Source organism: Scomber scombrus, chromosome 16 (genome assembly GCF_963691925.1).
Source record: "Scomber scombrus chromosome 16, fScoSco1.1, whole genome shotgun sequence".
NCBI lineage: Eukaryota > Metazoa > Chordata > Actinopteri > Scombriformes > Scombridae > Scomber > Scomber scombrus.
This window is the reverse complement of record NC_084985.1, coordinates 5,235,345-5,254,640: the sequence shown is the minus strand read 5'-3', so window position 1 is coordinate 5,254,640 and position 19,296 is coordinate 5,235,345. Positions and strand designations below refer to the sequence as shown.

At 37.7% G+C, this 19,296-nt stretch overlaps 1 protein-coding gene across 1 annotated transcript; it reads left to right on the top strand.

Annotated features, from left to right (window-relative positions):
• Positions 1–1,531: 1,531 nt before the first annotated feature.
• LOC133995864 (uncharacterized) lies at positions 1,532–9,490 on the top strand. Its single transcript, XM_062435378.1, has 5 exons — positions 1,532–1,595; positions 7,425–7,591; positions 8,153–8,248; positions 8,367–8,534; positions 9,320–9,490. Exons 1-5 carry the CDS (start codon positions 1,532–1,534, stop codon positions 9,488–9,490), a joined length of 666 nt encoding a protein of 221 aa, XP_062291362.1.
• The last annotated feature ends 9,806 nt before the right edge of the window (positions 9,491–19,296 follow it).

Here is a 19,296-nt window from a genome sequence, read left to right as displayed (position 1 = left end):
TTACTGAATCCTGAATTACTTCAAGAAATGAAAGGGGGTTTAGAGATATTTTAGGGGGGGGCGGGTTGGCTGTCCAGCATGGGTGTGATAGGATGGATGACTCAGGTGATGTGTCATCGCCTCTATGCTATAAAAGGGAACTTTTACATTTGTCACACATACACACACTGGACTCAGAAGGGCTTTGGAGGTTTGTTTACAACAGCTGCAGCAGAAAAATGAAATGTAAGTTTGTTTATGGTACTTTTACAGGCTGAGTAAATATGTGTAACAGTGTGTGTGTGAGTGTATTTGTGTGTGTGTGTGTGTGTGTGTGTGTGTGTGTGTGTGTGTGTGTGTGTGTGTGTGTGTTTGTGTGTGTGTGTGTGTGTGGAGGAGGGGAGCTTCACTGCACGTGGTCTTTACTTTTACTTTGAACCTGACTGAGTGTGTGAGAGAGGAAGGAAATTAGTGAGCGAGTTAATGAATGAATGGATGAGTAATTTTATTACATTTGGTGGCTGGGACACATTGCTAGCTGTAGTTTAAAGTGTTAAACCATCTCTTGAGTTTCATTTAAATTTCAAAACAACGCGGTTTGCTGTGAGGTTGGACTGTGATTGGCTGGTCCTGTGAGTATGTGTGTGCATGTGTGTGTGTTAGGGGGTTCCAGTGACTAGTCTGGACTTGTCATGAAGATGATTTTGACCAGCATCATAATCAATAGTAAAATGTCATTTTTTTGTGTGTATTTAGACACATGTTAAAGTAATTCAGCTTTCTTGTTAAAATATTCTCATTTTGAATTAAGATTTAACTACATAATAAAACATACACTGTATAGGTTCATGCAAGCAGGATCATGTTTCAGAATCAGATTACTACACAATATTTTGGTCTTTTGAGATGATTAGGCAATCAAAGAGTCATAAATTGTTGTCATGACACAGCAGATTACATGTTGAACCTCCAGCCAGCTGTAACTTGCTGTCTTTTACAGTTTGCGGGACATAAATTAGTTGTTGGGTAGAAGGTGTAATCTGACAGCACCAATTGTAAATGATTAAGTATCGTGAGTTTTTATGAATGAAAGTGAATCAGGAACCATTCACACTCACTTGGCATTGAAGGTAGTAGCATACTGTACATATGCGTAACGTCGTACCCACAGGCATGAGTAATGTTCCTGACAATGATCGGTTATTATGTTTACAGAAGCTGTCAAACATGGTGAGAGAAGGCAGGCACGCCGGATGCTTTGTCATGTGACCCAAACTACATTTTAATTCCTGGCGCCTCATGTCTGTCAGGTTGGACTATGATCAGGCTGCTAATTGTGTGAATTTGGCCGTACGTGACATACAGTACAGTGTCTGTATGTGGTGCATGTTTGACTTAAAGATGATGAAAGTATAACTACAAGTATTAAGCAACAGCTTGGTGAAGTAACAAAAATGAAACACAGACTGTGTGTTTGTTTGAGAGAGGTGAAACACACTTAATCCAGCAGGCAGACGGTGATGTCATCGTTACACATCATCATAGCACTAGGATGCGACTGCACACTCACTGTCCTGGGCTAGATGATGGATGTATTAAGAGACTGATCAATACGGGTACGTTGAGTTGTCCATGTTTCCTAGTGGTCAACTGTGGTACTGCAACAACAACAAAAGACTCCCATTATTTAACATTAATCTTCACAACTATTGACAGTACGCTCTGAATTGCATTTGTTGATGTAGACCTTCTCCTAGCTGTATTTGAAGCTGTATTTATGTAATATCGCCTCAGTGTAAAGACTATGGCAAAGGGTCAATAATGAGCATGTGGAGTGGGACACGTTTGTTTGAATGAGCAAATGCCATCTGTGAGTCATGCATTAAGCTCTTGTAATACAGGAGAAAAAAACACTTGACACATTAACGATTGATTCCAGTGAACGAAACCAGTATGGTCACTTCCTTGAGTGGTGTCACACTGTCTGTGGCAAACTTGTTGATAATATTTAAGGAAACAGGAGACTGCGGCATGTAAGAGTGCACATCCGCATCCGCTTACATACAAAGAGAGAGGAGGCTTGTGTGGTCATTCATTGCGTTAATAGGTTTCACTTCCCTCTGAATACTTGGATTTAACAAATCACTGAACACATAACCAGAAAGAGCTTTCATGACGGTGCATTTTCACGCAACTGTAATGTAATTTCAAACCGGAGTTATTGAAATGATATACTATTACTGCACTTGCCAACATGCCTCAACATGATCCTGATCTAAGGATTTACAGATGTCTTTCTCTCTTGTTGCTGCTGGTTGAGCAAAGAAAATTCTCTCCTGGCTTTCTGCCCAAAGGAGCAAAAATGACAGAAAACTCCAACTTTGGCTACTTGGGGGCAACATAACAAGCATTAAACACCATTTTGACATTATACAGTCACTGTCTACACTTCCAGTAGACACATAATAACATTAATAATTATTTGGAGGGGAGCGTGTCTATGTTCCCCCAGTTTAATAATAAAATAAAGAAATTCACTTGTCTTTCAAGCATTTTTATAGATGAAAAAACACGTTATGTGCATTAGGGAATGGCCATACCTGTGCTGGGGGAAATGTAGGCTGGAGGAAACATAGGGCTTTATTTTAATGGGAGGACAATATCTCATTTTTCTATCAAATCTGGCAAATGCAACTCAAAATTCAATCTCTTTTAGCTTTGTTTTGGTCTCCTCCGACTCCGAGGGGAAATATCTGGCTCTTAAGCTGCTAAATGTAGGTACATTTAGCAAGTAGGTACCTTCTACTAAAATAATGAGCTAAAAGAAAAACAAAAAACTTCTGCAGGGTTTTAGAGCTTTGTGGGTTTGTCATTATAATCCATTTGAGCTAAATGAGTTATATATAAAATGTATTACCACTGCTTTAAGTTGATCTAAACATTATCCTAATGAGTTCATAGAGTTCAAATTTTGTCTCAGCTTGAGAAGCTAACTTCACATTGCAAATAAGCATAATAAATATGATTCATTGACAGTATCCTGTGGTTAACCAGTTCCTTTAAAGTTAAAGGTTTGGCGTGGTTGGTTTTGGAGGAAGCTGTCAGGGCGTAAGCAGGGTACTTGAATTCTTGCCAGACATCGGTTCACATCTGTTCACAAGTTCATCGGAAGTTCTTGAGGGTAAAAGATCTGGCTGACGCAAAGACGCATTCAGTGTGTCAGAGAGTAGACAGAAAACTCCAGTGTTTCTACGCAGCATCTGACTCAGCAAAAAGCACGAACTAGAACGGAAGCTGTGTGAGTGTACATGTTGATATTTTGCGTGTGTGTGTGAGTGTGTGCTGATGAAATGGTCTGGTAATTACATCAAACACGGCCAGTTCACTCTGCTTCTTAGGCAGTTCTGCTATGAGCTGTAATGCTGTTGCAGTGGTTTACTCTGCCAAAAAAAAGTGAGTGTACACTACGGCTCTGTGGGGATGTTTTTTACTTTGCTGATGTCGTCAGTAATTTTCCAACTTATTCCAAATGTCTTGTTTACATCCTTTGTTGACTTAAACGATTATGAAACGAACATCCGTTTGTTATCATTTAGGGCTCACATGGGATTAAGAGTGTTCGGTGTAAACATACTTCTCCACTTTGGAGGCGGAAACTTTCTTACTGATGCAGTTAAGCCAGTTTTTCAGGGGGAATACTGAAGTCAAAGGTCTCACTTCCAGATGTTCCCTCACATCACCTTACCTGAGCTCTGCACAGCTGTCTGCACTAAAAAGAGTTTTCAGACTAGACATGACTGTCTCATTTTTCCCTGGGAATGAGTGTATGACTCATAGGGAGACACAACTTTTCCCGCTGTATAGGAGGATTATTTTATTTTAGACAACCCATATTTCAAGTCTTGGGATAAGATTTAGATATGACTTTAAATCAGCTGCTCATGTTACTGTTTGTTTCACCAAGCTGCAGTTGCTATATGACCCTGAACAGGAATAAACAAGTGAATACAATGTATGATTGAGAGGGAAAAAACCTGACTGAGATATTTTAAAACAAAAACAGCCTCTTCAGGAATGTGCACATATACAAGTGAGGGCCCAGATACTAATTATGTTGCTGCAAGGTGGAAAATATACTGTTTATGTCACACAGTGATACGTTTGCTCTACTTTTGCTATTACTATCTGCCTAACCACAAACGGTAGCCTGATTCACTGCAAACACTGAAAAAAACCAACTGTCTTTCCTGTCAAGTACGTGGTTTGATTTTGATTTCAAAGAACTCTGTTTCAGGCAGCTGTGACGTGCTGAAAATCTCAAAATGAAACTATATTGGAGGTCTCAAAAATGTACCTAATTATTTTCTGTATGTTAAATCACAGAACAAATAATTAGGTAGGCTTAAAAGAAGAAAGAAAACCATTTTAAAAATGCATCTGCACTTGTTCTTAAATACAGTAGCTTCCTGATCTGTGTTAGAAGTTTCACCCACAGCGCAGGGTCCCAACATCCATCCCTAATTGTCACACGGTATTTTGTGCACTGCTTTCATGTAAAGTCTGGGCAGGTTTATCAAAATAATCTTAACTCTAGGTCCACTTAGTCGCTTTTTGAAGTGTCTCTCTGCTTTGTTCTCTTTGGTGGCACCATATGCTGTTGGATGGTAATTATAGGTGAGTTTTTTGGACCTCACTTAACCTCACTCCCGGAAATCCCAACCCTGTTACACTAGCAGGAGTGAATGGAATGCATGGCAGGAAAGTTGAAACCGACACCAGTCCATAATAATTATAATACTGCAAATTTAAGAGCTTTTTATCAGCCTGCCAATTGAATCACCACTGTGTTGCCTCATTAGGTGATAGATAGCGACTTAACAGACCTATATAACTTATAACTTTGATAACATAAGAGCTGTTGTCATCAACAGTGATAAGCTCAATTTTAAATCTTTATTTAGCAATTTTCAAGGCACAAAGCTTTTATAAACATCACCAACACAACAACTCATGTGTACAAAGAGAAGGAAGAAGCAAAGTTAATTCTACACTTGATTAATTAATATAAACTCATTTTAAGTTAAACAGGCAAAACTGTAACCAATTAGAAAGTTTCCCTTTGCGTTGGAGTTTTTCCTCATGGTGACCAGGAAAAGCCATAAAGTGGTTTTACTGCTGTTGGTGTCTGAGTGGTAGTAAAAGTGTTCAAAGTACACAGTGTCAGACACTCATGACAAAGTGGATGTTTTCCCTCCAAAGAGTGCAGCCTGAGGCGTCTGCCCGGTGATGTCACCACACAGAGATTAATCTGACTCATGCTGCTGCGCCAGCTCCCTTCTACTTTTCCAACAGGAGGCCTCAGAGCAGGCTGGGAAAGAAAAACCCACAGCATACCTCTCATTCCTTATCCCTGATCTAACACTGACAGACAGTTCACTTCTTTGTTGCTCTGAGCTCTGGGTTTTTTGAAGTTGCATCAACCAGCGAATAGATTTATAGACAAGAGTTAATCTTGTTATTTCCTTGAATAGAGATCAACATTGATTAAGCACTAAAGAAGAAAGCTTAAGAACCCAAGACGAAACAAACCACAGAGGATTTGGGGGAATTATTCATTTCCAGATAAATTGAAACAGTTTAGGATGAAAAGACAAACAGATGCTAACTGGATGATTCTTCTCAGATGTGGAGCCCCATTCATTCACTGTACTCACACAGCACACACGCCAAAATAATCAACACGTCCTTCTGTTTTGACAGCAAAATAAATTGTCATGGTCTGCCAGATTCTGATTCATTCTTTAATTTCCTCCATAGAGGAAATTTTCTTTGGCTGTCCAACACTCAAACAGAGTATAAATGGACTGCCTTTCTAGTCTTCTGACCACTCAAAGCACTTTTACAAGCCAAATTCACACACATTAAGCTACCATGCAGGGTGCTGTGCAGCCAAGGAAACATCCACATGTGAACTAAAGTGAGCCGAGAATCAAACTGCTGATCTTCTAATTAATGGACAGCCCGCTCTACCTAACCCTAACCCTAACCCTAACCCTGACCCTAACCCTAACCCTAACCCTAACCCTAACCGCCCCAAACAAACCAGAACATCACAGCAACACAAGTCTGTACAGTGTTCAACATGACACACCAACAACCTCATGCACTTCTTGCACCTCTTTTGTAGAAGAAAGAAACACAAGTTGTGTTTTTTCTAGTTTAGGCAAAATCCATCTCCAGGATCAGGACCACAAGCTGTGTCTTGTGAGGAAAATGTAAACATGCTGAAATAATCTCATAAACTAAAACTTCCTCTTTGTTTTCAGATGAAAAATTGTGAATGTGAACTGAACTACTGTAAACTTTTACCTGAAATACAAGATATCACACTTTTTTAGATAGCTTTATGTTTCCTCCTCACAAAAACACATATTCAGCAACTAAATATACTAACAGCGAATCAGTCTCTGACCTACTTTGGTGTCTAACGGCTTGCCTTCACACCACAGACCTTCAGTCTCATAATCTGATGTGTTGCTGTTATCAGATTTTCTGAATGACTGTTCATGTCTGGATGACATAATGCTACTTATATCTGATAATAATGCTACAAAATCAAAAAAACAAGTTTGCACAGTGGTGTTATCAAATGTAAACATATTTACAGTGCAGACTTGGGTTTTGGATGAATTTCTGCCACTTTTAAAATGCATAAAATAAAATGTGTTGTTTTCTCTGGTGTAAGATTTCTAGAGCATCAACAACAAAAAAATCTGCAACTCTTTTGATAATCAAATCACTGCCTTAGTCATATTTAAAGCAAAAACATCAAATATTTACTGGCTCCAGCTTCTCACATTTGAAAATGATCTGTTTGTCTGTGTCATTTGTGACGATGACTTGAATATCTTGAGGTTTTTGACTGTTAGACAAAACAAGCAAAGTGAACACATCACTGTGACAATTTTTTCACTATTTTTAAACAGTGAAACGACAAAATACCTGCAGGTTAAGTGATAATGAAAGCAATTGCTATTTGCAGCTCTAAAGATTTCCTTTCTACCATGGCAGATATAGATGATGACACTAAATACAGCTCGGTGATACCCATGTGGTCATGGTTTTGGTTGGAAACAAAAGTATGTTTCCACGCAGCTTTCTTTTTTCCTGCTGAATCAAGAAGAAATCTGAACTGTTTCACTCTCAGCTCAGTAGCAGCTGTGTGTGCAGTATGTGTTTTATATCTATAACGTAAGTGGAAAGATATGCTTCAGGTTCACTGTATTACAACAAGAGCATCTCTCAGACATGTGTGAGACGCAGGACTTCCTGTGTAGACACCCCGTAGCAGTGGGAGCTAAATGCACTACTGCACATAGAGAAAACACAAACTAATACATAAAATGCTGCAAGTTCATTTTTGTATCTTTTTCTTACCTTCACAGTTATTCCTGAGTCCTACACCCTTCTTCTACAACTTCTGCTGTTGGCTGAGCTGTTTGTGCATTCATCATCTCGTCCCGTCAGCAGTGTCTCCCTCTGCAACACGTTTAAGTCAATGATCCCTCAGGTGGAGAGCCTGATGCGCTTATCGAAAAAGCTCCATGACTTGGTAAGATTTCTCTGCCCTCTCTCACTCAGTAGAAAAGTAAATTTTCTATGTTTTATGTTAGAATTATACATGCTGATTTCTGCAAACAAACCATATAAATGCATGAGTAGATATGTGTTTTGGAAGTAGATGATACCTCAGAAGGGATGCAACTAACAATTTTTATCATCAATTTGATTTGTTGATTATTTTCTCACTTAATCAATTAGTTGTTTGGTCAATAAAATAGTTAAAAAATATTGATCAAAAACGAGGTTAAATCCTCAAATGTCTTCTTTGATTCTGACCAACAGCCCACAACTCAAAGATATATAATTTATTCTGATATAAAGTATTATTCGTCTATTTATTAAGCCTAATAAAACATGTAACACCTTTTTTTCCTCAAAAATATATTGTTAGATTATTATGAAGAGGAAAAAATGAATTAAATGAAGTATGTTATCAGCAGTACTGATTCATGGTGGAACCTTTTTCTAACATTTTCCTCTCTAGTGGTTTAAAGTTATGTATTACTTCAGCCTTTAATGTAAACTCCCCTCCCTATTATATTCCCAACAGACAGATGATGAGCTCATAGATGTAGTTGCTGTGGAAAACAGACTGGACAGTCTTCCTCACATGCATCATACTGCTGCACATTTCGACTCAGTGAAGGTAAAGTTTCACATCTTTCTTTACACATATTTTCCACAGCAGTTGGTTGTTGTAGGAATATTTTGTGAGTTAACGTCTTTTTTCCCTCTCCTCTCCTGTCTATGTAACGTTCCCATAGGTGAATGAGTCTCTCTCCCAGCTGTATGTTTACACTCAAGCCTTCAAACTGCATGTTGAATGGTTGAAGACAGCCAAAATAAATGTGAGTTTGTCCTCCGGGTCAGCTGAGGGCGCCAACACTCACCTCCTGCACCTATCCAGTCTCCTCAGCACGTCTCTCCAACAGGTAAGAGGACAAGTATGGATCGACTGGGTTATATGGAGGATAATATAATTCAACCCAAAATTTAAAATCGATATAGGAAATGTAGAATTACGAGACAGAACACACTCTACAAATAACTATAATCAGAACATAAATCAGTAATACAAATACAAAAGGGAAATTAAATGTTTGATATTACAAATTATAATAAAAATGTGATTAAATGGTAATTAAAAAAACTGAAAGGCTTGAAAATGACCATAATGATAAAGAAATCAAAAGTTTACTTTCACCGGAATGGAAACAGAAATATTCGTATTAGAAAAAGTTTCAAAAGGAGATCACATAAAATAGCCTAAATGTGTGTGATTTGGTAAAGACAGTTCAGATTGGTAGCTTTGGGGAATTTAACTGTTTGCCCCACTTTCCTTTCAAGAAGCCTTTTTGTTTAGTGTATTTGGTGACGTCTGAAGTATGCCAAAAAGCAATATCAGGCTATTTGAAAACCTTTGGTATGAATTAAATATGATAAATTTAAGGCCTGCAGAGAAAATGTAAAGAAAAGAGAGAAAGAAAGGCATGGGAAGAAAGAGCAAAAAGAAGAGGTGGTGTTATCCAAACCACCACCAAGTGTTACTATTTAACTCTGTGGTGCTAATTCCTTTAGTTGGGGTGATAATTAGCCATTTAAACTAGTGCAAATTAGTCGTAATCTTTCTGTTACAGAGAAACAATTGAGGTTGGGTTTGATTTCTTCTGCCAATCTGAACAGTGCGGTGTTAATGTTGTTTTCTCTCTTTCTTCAGATCAATGAGGAGGTGCCTCAGCTGCCGTCTCCCTCCCTTCCTGTCGTCTCCACGGCCTTCGATGTGCTCAAGTTCTCCATTGAGATCTCCGAAAGGTTACAAGTCTTCTGTCACTGGTCAAAAAGAGTTTTACGGTATCTTCAGAAAACATCCCACTGTCCTAGACATTAAACCCCCACCTTCAGCAGATCACCAAGTCACAGAAGGTATCTCAAGCAGAACCGGACTCTTGGTGGGCCGGCCATGAGAGAGAGGGGAGGCACAGTTACAACATCATTGACAATAATATAAGCAGCAGCATGCATAGCCATCTATCAGGACCTGGACGTCTATCAGGACCTGGACGTTGATGGCCCTGTGCCTCTCCACATACAAAGTGAGAGACCACCATGAACCATAAAGGTTTTCATTAATAGTACTTGAATTGAAATGGGTAAAAGTTTTTGAAAAAGAACATCTATAGGTACTTGTTCTCTAAGGAACAACAAAGTTCGCTCCAAATTGGGATCTTGTGGTTTATTGTCTATTGTATATAGTATTTTATTTTATTTATTTTATTTTATTTGTTATGACTTCCAGCACTATACGATGGCGTATTAGGGCCATATATGTTTAAAAAAAAAAAAACTGACATGGAGGAGGGGGGGTAATATTTCGAGAGAAAAACTCGGAAAAATGTTGTTTTATTCTGCCAAGCAATCACCTCACTTTGCAACACTGGAGAGAAGTCGCTCATGTATTATGCTGCCGTGGAAGAACTGATCTAATTGTACTTTTCAGTTGGGTTTAGCAATAAGAAGATACTTGTCTAACTTACATAGGTTATAAAATTAAAACACAGAGGCTCCACTGCTTAAACAGGACGGCCACACATTTATTACTCCTCACTTTTCTGATCACACGTCAATTGCTGCACATCCACATGCACTCACTTCCATTCTACTCCTTCAAATTTATGAGAAATAAACTCTGACATTGTATGGGTTTTTCTCCGAAACAGACTCTTTTAAAAGTCTGGATGCTTAGGATGATATGCTGATTCTGGGCTAAGATAACAAAGACATGGTTAGAGTCAATTTATGTTTATTCCGGTTGAACATTCAAACAGTGAAGAAGTGATTTTATTTTAAACAGCAAAAAACACACCTTTTTTTTCTGGAAATATTACATCCCCTCCTCCAGGTCTTTTTTTTTTTTTTTTTACATATATGGCCCTAATACGCCGTCCTAGCATTACACGTCTACTGTTGTTTCAGTTTTTTTAAATTTCCTTAGTGGCATTAAAAACAAATACCTTAACTTATTAGCTCAGTTGTTGAGGATCTAGAGCGTATAGGACTGTAAAAACAAGGCAGGCGTCATAATGTATAATATTGTATTAATGATTAATGTAGCAGTGGTGATATCTGTGGGTCTTGTCCATGATTTTAAGTGCTTGTTTATGTAGGGGCTCGAGTTGACATATTCGGGTTATTCCTGCTTGTGACCAGCTTGTGATAGAGTATGATAGATGGGAGAATATCATTGCGTGTATATGAAGGCTACCTCAGTTGACAGCAAGGTACAAATGAGTCTTACGTGTTTTTTGAATGTTGAACTTTAATATCAAATGATAGATATTTTAATTCTGATACCAACTTAAAATTCAGTTAGCTGATGTTTGTAGATTTTTTTTCATGTGTGTAGAGAACGGCATCATCAGCATACAGTTGGAGATGGGCAAGAGCATCAAGAGGTTATTTATTTATATATAGGCTGAAAAGGAGCAGGCCCATTATGGATCCTTGGGGGACACCGATATTTGTTGTGAAGGCTGCTGACAGAGTGTCTCCTAAATTTACCTAACCCTAACCCTAACTTACTCCCTATTGGTTAGATATTTGGCCATCCAGTTGAAGTTAATGAAAGATAGTTAGGATAAGACAACCATGTGATTCTTTTGGCCTAAAAAGACAGCTTTCTCAACAAAACCACCATTATCTTATATGATTTTGAGGCAGTAAGGATGCTTTTTACACTTGGCTGTACTGACATGCAAGATGGGTTTTAACTGTTTTGAGATGATGTCATCAAGATGCTTAATTTCTGATGCATTATGGATATTAAGTTGCTCTGTTTAAACTGGTGTAGTCCATCGTCTTAAAGGGTACATATCATGCACATTTCTTGTCTGTATCTATATTTATATTCTGGGACGCTACTGGAATAAGTTTACATGATTTACAACTGAAAAAAACTCTTTATTTATGTCATACTGACTCTTTAAGCGGCCCAGAAGTTCAACCTTTGCTGCACAGCGTGAATCCAATCCGAAATATTTTCGGGTGGATAACACAAACAACCTGTTGTATCTTAGCAACAAAGGCTACACAACCAACGGCTTTTGTGGGCAAGCTTGAATGATCTGATGTGAACTTTGCGAATGTTTGAGTGTTTGACTTTACTTTTACACATTTACTTCAAGTTTTGGTACTTTGACTTCTGACATTATAATGACCCCTTTAACATCAGTGAGAGAAATCAAAGAGAATGTAACTTTGTCACAGGAAAATATGCATATGTTGAATTTAACATGTAGCTTTTTTTTTCTTTAAACAAATGTGTGGTACTGATTTACACCTGTGACCTTTCCCTCTCTTTTTTATTGTGTACATTCACAGTGCCTACTGGTGTTTATTCATGAGCTAAAGGACAAGAAAATGTTGTGGTACAATTCATATTTTTCTACTGTTTTTGTTTTTCTTAATCTATTTAGGTATTTATGAGCTTTTTACATTATTTAGTTTGAGATGCTGGCATCTCAGTCTTTTTTATTGGGTTATGTAATATTTAATAATAATATTAATTTTAATAATAAACTATTGTCATACCGTTTTGATGTATATGATACTATTTATAAATTCATGAATGTTTTGTTTTTTACATTTTTGTACATTAAGTTATGAATAAAATTTTACAAAGAAACAAAGCTCAGCCTCTGTGGTGGTTGATATAATGTTTGCAATGCAGCTGAAATGAAAGATGGAAACATCCAGTCGTACTTGAGACTGAAATATCTCAACAACTATTGGATGGACTGAGATCTTCGTGTAGACATTAATGTTCCCCAGATGATTTATCCTTATGGCATTGTTTCATCAGGTCATCATCAAGTCAAAACCTTACTGTAATGTGACCATTATTGTCAGGTGACCTCTCACTCTGAAGGGGAGTAGTGTCGAAAACTAGGTGATTAAACCTGATTATTACAGGTTAAACCATTAATTTCAGGAATTAAATAAAACAAACAAAAAAAGTTGTTGTAGTGTAGCCCGAACATTTTTTTAATTGGATGTTCCTTCTAGCGATGGGGTGAGATTATTCCATTAGTTTAGTTTAATTTGGTTTGCAAAAAAACAATTATTACACAGAGAACATTAAAAAAAAACATAATATACAGTGCATATATGACAACAACAAAATAAAAACAGAAATCAGTGGTTGACTGTAGTTAAATAAGATTTTAAAATAAATAAATACGTGGAAGAAAATAAGAATACTAAGAATAATAAAAGCATACACATACAATTACAGACATATATATGCGTATAAACATATTTACACATTCTGACAAATAATAATAATAATAATAATAATATATAACTTGTAATTCTTCCAAAGTTGGCACTATAACAACAACCTGCAATAAAACGTATGTCCTCATAAGTATATTTGTTTTTTGTGGAGATGAAAAGCCTAATCTTTCTTAACGTTTCCTCCCACAGCTGATTCACACTGACGCTCCTCTCTTATCTGAATACTGCAGAAAATATTACAGAAGACCATCGAAACAAACCTGTGATACAGATTATATTTTATTAACCTTTGTGTCGTCCTCCCAGGTCAAATTGACCCCGTCTGTTTTGACTGTTCCTTCTTTCCTCCCTTCCTTCCTTCCTTCCTTCCTTCCTCCCTCCCTCCTTCCTCTCTCTTTCCTTCCTCCATCCCCCCTTCTGTCTTTCCTTCCGTCCTCCCTCCTTCTTTCCTTCCCTCCTTCTCTCTTTCCTCCCCCCACCTTCTTTCCTCTGTCCTTCTTTGCTTCCTTCCTCCTTTCCTCTTTTCCTTTCTCCCTCCCTCCCTCCCTCCCTCCTACCTTCCTTCCTTATTTCCTCCGTCCTTCCTTCCTTCTTTTCCTTCCTCCCTTCCTTCTTTCCTTTCCTCCCTTATTTCCTCCCTCCTTTCCTCCCTTCTTTCCTTCCCTCCTTCCTTCCTCCCTCCTTTCCTTCCTTCCTTCTTTCTTCCTCCCTCCCTTCCTTAACTCGAGGACAACAGGAGGGTTAAAGCAGCCCTCAAAGATCTGACTTGATGTTGGCAAATACACAAATGTTCAACTCCATCTCAATCTAAATGGCAGCTCTTTTGTGCATGAACTAACTTTAGAGGAAAAGGAGAACAACAACACACTACAGGTCACTGTGCCAGTCGTTTGATTGAAAGCCGTAGTAATTATGACCCAAAGCAGAGGTTCAGATTAAATTACATATTTCCTCCTTTAGAGGTGAAGAGGTGGGCGGATGGTAAAACCCAACAGCAGACTCCACCACAGGAGATTCATTGCCTGTTTTCAACCTGAGTCAGGGCAAAATTGTAACTATGATCATCCACTAACCTCAACCCTGTGGTAATTACAGTAGCCATGACAACCAAGTTCGCCTAAGCTTAAGGTACAGTAGTAACTTTAACCCACACCACATGTTTTTGATGATTTTGACCCAAACCATGATCTTTCCTCAAGTCTAACCATTTGGGTTTTTTTCTGCCTGAATCTAACCAGGCCTGAAACCACAGTGTTGTCACATCGTAAAACATCATTATGGTTTAACTGTGATTCACAGTTTTGGAAAGTACACACGAATGATGTTGTCCTGCCGATTGTAGCGGATAGGGGCGCCAGATTAGAAAACAATCATCTGTGTCATATTTAGTCATTTAATTTAGAGGATTTATTGTTGAAATGACTCAAGAAACAGTCTGTAGCCAAGTGTTCAATTATGTTGTGTCGCAAGGGGAGACATCTGCCACGCAATTCCTTATAAAGCTACTCACATTAAAACTGAGACCTTATTGTATCCATTATTTTTATTTCAATGTGAATGTGCTGAAGATCCAAAATTGTGTAAGTGTCCAAATATTTACTGGACTTTATTTGTTCCAAAGAACTTCTTATTATAGAAAGAACATGGGTCCGTGACGTCTTTTGGGGTTTTTTGTGTCCATGTGGTTTAGTCAAATTTAAAGGGGTTAAAATGTGAAAATAAACGTATGAATAACTAGCACACATTCTTTTTTTGTGGACCCAGCATCAAATTTCTGCTTTTGATCCATTTTGAGAGAATATATTAGAGGATTATGGCAAAGTGAATAAGTGGTGATACGACCTGGTTCAAATGCCGTATCAAAAGAGGTGGAAGCACACGGTTTAAAAGGTACCAAAGAAATATTTTATGTATTACAATAACCCAAAAGCTAAACTGAATGCTCAACAAAAGAATAACTGACCAAACGAGTAACACCAACAGAACAAAAAGGCGCTGCTGTCCTCAGGGGGCGAGACTGACCAAATGAGAAAGACGGGCTTTTATCACCACCCCACAGGACACTGGCCAGGTGTACTGAGTTGCATCTAATCAGAGCCCCGTGCTCCAATCAGTCAGGATCTGAGGAGAGAGACAAAGAGAGAGAGAGACACACCAGAGTGCCCAGCACAGGCCCCAAAAGACATCCAAAGGGGCTGTGACAGTGGTGTAACCATAAAAACTTTGTACCAAATAATTCAACTTATTTAAAAACACTAAATTCTCAATAAAACACCATATCAACTAGTTTGGCATGATCTTACATGTCAATCAGGAACCATTTACATGTTTTTAATAAAGTAATTATTAGTATAAATCCACTTAAATACACTGTAGGTGATAAAATATTTAATATTTATCATTCTTTTGTGGTTACACCATTTGACATTTTCAGGAGTCTTACTCTGAAAAAATGCAAATGTCATTTCAAATAACATAAAACCAACAAAAATACAAAATGTACATTTTAACAAACCTGATGCTGCTTTTAAAACTATTTTAAACATATTTTTCAATTTCTCATCTTGACAAACCTTATTTATCACTGACCCTTATATGGTAGTATTAAAACATTCAGCTGAATAGTCTTTACAACTAAAATAACTTTCTTACCTTTACAGTGAACTTCAGTCTGACATATTAAGCCTGAAATACTTGTTATTAATACTTGTGTTTAATATCTAAATGAATGACAGTAATTAAGCTTCCAGCTCCACTTCTGTCAAATGTCTTAGAAAATTCCACATCTGCTTCTGAAATGCAAACACTCATTAAGAGCTGAGCTTAAAAGTGTCCGCAGAGAGCTGTGGCCGACACACGGGGGAATGTACAGGCCACCGATGTTCAGCGGCATGTGTGAACTGAAGTCACACTGCAACTTACATAATGTCATCGTGTTGACATGTGGCTACAGACAGATGATCTCTCTCACACACACACACACACACACACACACACACACACACACACACTCACACACACACACACACACACACACACACACACACACACACAGGCAGACATTCCCTGTAACTCAATGTCGCCGCCTCCCCCTCTAGGGAAAGTCTGAGTGATCCTGCAGTTGTACTTGTGGTCACAGGTGGCAGCTGAGACCTGAGATCTGCAGCTCAGATGGGGTCTGAGTGTGAGAGGAAAATTCTTTGACTAGATTTGGAGAGAAAGAGAAAGTAAGAAAGACGGACAGACAGAAAGAGAGGATGTAATTGTGTGTGCAGAGAGTGACAGGTGATAATGTGTTGACTCGCAGATCAACAGCTAAATATTGACTTGACAACAGGAGGGAGAGGAAACACTAGAACATTCATCTGTGCTTTTCTTTCTGAGCATAGAAGGGGACAATAACCCATAGATATTATCACAATAATAATTAATGTTCTTGTTTTAATTAATCTCTAACCCTAACCCTTCTGCTTCCTGCTGCAGTTAATTATTATGTTGAGTTTATCCAATTTAAACCCAGACTTCTGTACTATACATTTGTTTCACCACTGTTGTGTACAATGAAACTTTAGTCAGTTAGTCATCCTTTATTTCTAGACTCAAGGCACAGCACATGTCCCAGTAAGGCACTGTACAGCAGGCTGTATGCACATGAATGATCACTATTTTTGATGTGACAGTGGTATTCTTCTGTTCCTATACGGTTAATTGAGTTTGCAGGGTGCAGATTTATGTGTGTGCAGAGTTTGAAGGCTCTTTTCACATTTATATGCTCTAAGTGGAAAGTTTCTCTATACTCATTGGCATTCAGATTTTAAAGGGTGGGCCAACCCGCGTGATTTGTGACATCACAAATAGTTTGGAAACAATCCTGCGTGGCATAGTGTTCAATTTACACGAGTGTCATGTGATAACTTGAAGCCTCCACTGCACAAACAATGAGAACAGACTCCACAGTGACCTAGGAGACTTCTTGTGTCCAGCACGAAAACTTTTGAATTTAAATATATTTTCATATTCATAGATACTGGAAAAAAGAAGAGTAGATACCATCTGAAGGATTTAAATTATAATTATATACAATTATTCATTTTTTTGGTGGAAAAACAACCACCAAGCAAAGTCTTTTCATATATCTTAACATGTCTGGAAGGGGTCTTTAAGTTGTTTTATTAAACATAATTTGCTTATAGAGGTTTGAATGAGTTGAAATACAATTTTAAAATGTTTCAAAGTTAGTTTTCAGTAATTGCAGAGATTATGTTGTGTAATTTAGGTAAAGGTAATCCGATGGTGATGATGTAATATTGGCACATGCTTGACTCAAACTCACCTTTTTCTCACGTGGATTAACTGTAAAGTCCGTGCAAGCAGACACACAAACACACACATTTGTTCATTTATGCTTGTGAAGACTATTAATGCCGTATTATGTTAAGATAAACGTATAAGCTTAAGTCAACTTTAAGGCCGGTATTAGCAAGAGGAATTTTTAATTATTTTTTTAAGCCAGACATGAAAGATTGTGAACCTGCCCTTTAAAACCAACTTTAAAACCTCAAATAGCTGGGTGATCTTCTCAAAAGGCTGAAGATTTCCTGAGTGCTTGTGGTCTAAAACTTGCGCAAGAGAACTTAAGAGCACACACACACATGCCAACACACAAAGTGCCCTTAAACACTCCTTCTACACGGCACAATACAGGAGGAAGGAAAGAAGGACTAGAGAGGAAGAAAAGAGGGTAGGAAGATACAAATGTCCTTTGAGGGAAGTAGGGAACATAGGAACCACATACAATTTCTCTCTCTCTCTCTCTCACACACACACACACACACACACACACACACACACACACACACACATACATACACACACTTTTTGGGATCCGCCCTGCAGCAGAGGGAGGACAGGGGGAGGAGTGGAGGTGAGGACATATCACTTTGGGATAAAAGTTGCAGCAGCAGCAGACATGCAAACCTGCAACAAGGCCAATCGGACAGTTTAGAAAGTTTCCTCACTGACCGTAAACTAGAGCAAAACTCTGACTGCTGCAGACTGAGACTCCCACAGACCTGTTCTGTACCTGAAGGTGGAGATCAGAGTTAATGTGCAGCATTTGAGGATCTGTGGAGGATTTCCTGACAGGTGCACCTGCTAAATGAAGAGCAGGACGTACATTTTTGGACAGATTTCTTACTGAAGATCACTGAACCAAAGCTACAAAATGACAGTAAGTGGAAGCTGGTGCAACATGAGAAACATTTCAGACTTAAAGGTTCAGTTGACCCAATTATTATTTTTATCTCTAGTGTAATCTCACTGTGCAGATACAATTAGATAAATTGAATGCATTTAAAATTCAGCAGAAACATCTTTCTCTAAACAATATCCTGGTTACTTTTGATAATGCACAGACAGCAGCAGAGTTTCCACCGTAACGACTTTCTGCAGAAGAAATAGCTGCTTCCAGAAACTGTTGGCAGATCTGTGGGTCATCCAAAGGGACAAGGACACAGTTTCTGAACAGAGATGTTGCTCAAAGTTGAAATCTGACAGATAAATAACTCAAAAGTAAAGCAGATTAAACTAAAATCATTATAGCTTATGCAGAATATGAATATAGGTTGCAGTAAGTGAGGGAAAAAAAGTATTTGGGTGAATTTAACCTTTAAGTCGGAGCTAATTGATAAGTTCATCAACAGATATGATGCAAAAATATAAATGACATCTATTTCTTTTTTATTTGACAATTTTATACATATTTTACAATAATCATAATATCGATATATATTCAAATATGAAACAGTAATTTACTTGCACAATAGTTATAAATGTATTACAAATTGTGCATATGCATATTTGCATATAATGGGAACAATGGGATGTTGCTTTATTATTACTTAAGAGCACCCATGAATGTTTAAATTTTAACATTTAAAAAACATGTTAAAAAGACTCATTGAAGATTACTCCAACTCAGTGTAAGTTGAATTATTAAAATGTAATTATAACGTGAATAAATCATTCTTATCTATTCATTAAGAATATTTTGTATTCATTGAGCTGTGACAAATTGATGTTTTGATGTCTTATTTAAAGTATATTAACTCATTAATCTAACTCATATAAGTCATAAATAATAAATGCCAACATGAAGACTCAATATCAGATTGTACATTTTATAAATAACTTCAACTTTTGGGGTATTTCTTTCTTTCTTTAATGTTATGAAATGCAGGAGGAATTATTGGAAAACCAGCCAAAGAGAACCAAAACCTTAAAAAGTTGAAATACTGATATATATTATGGTCATGGTTGTTTATTATTCTTATGCTAAAGGATTTTTTAACAGGGCAACATTTTCAAAGTTGAGCTGGCTTCAATGTGTCTGCCAGTGCTGAT

Excerpts from the sequence above, each read along its gene's own strand:
- LOC133995864 (XM_062435378.1), top strand. The coding sequence starts at position 1,532 with ATGCGACTGCACACTCACTGTCCTGGGCTAGATGATGGATGTATTAAG. Across the intron at positions 1,596-7,424 it reads TAAGAGACTGATCAATACGG|TTATTCCTGAGTCCTACACC; the intron begins GTACGTTGAGTT and ends TTACCTTCACAG. Across the intron at positions 8,535-9,319 it reads TCAGCACGTCTCTCCAACAG|ATCAATGAGGAGGTGCCTCA; the intron begins GTAAGAGGACAA and ends CTCTTTCTTCAG.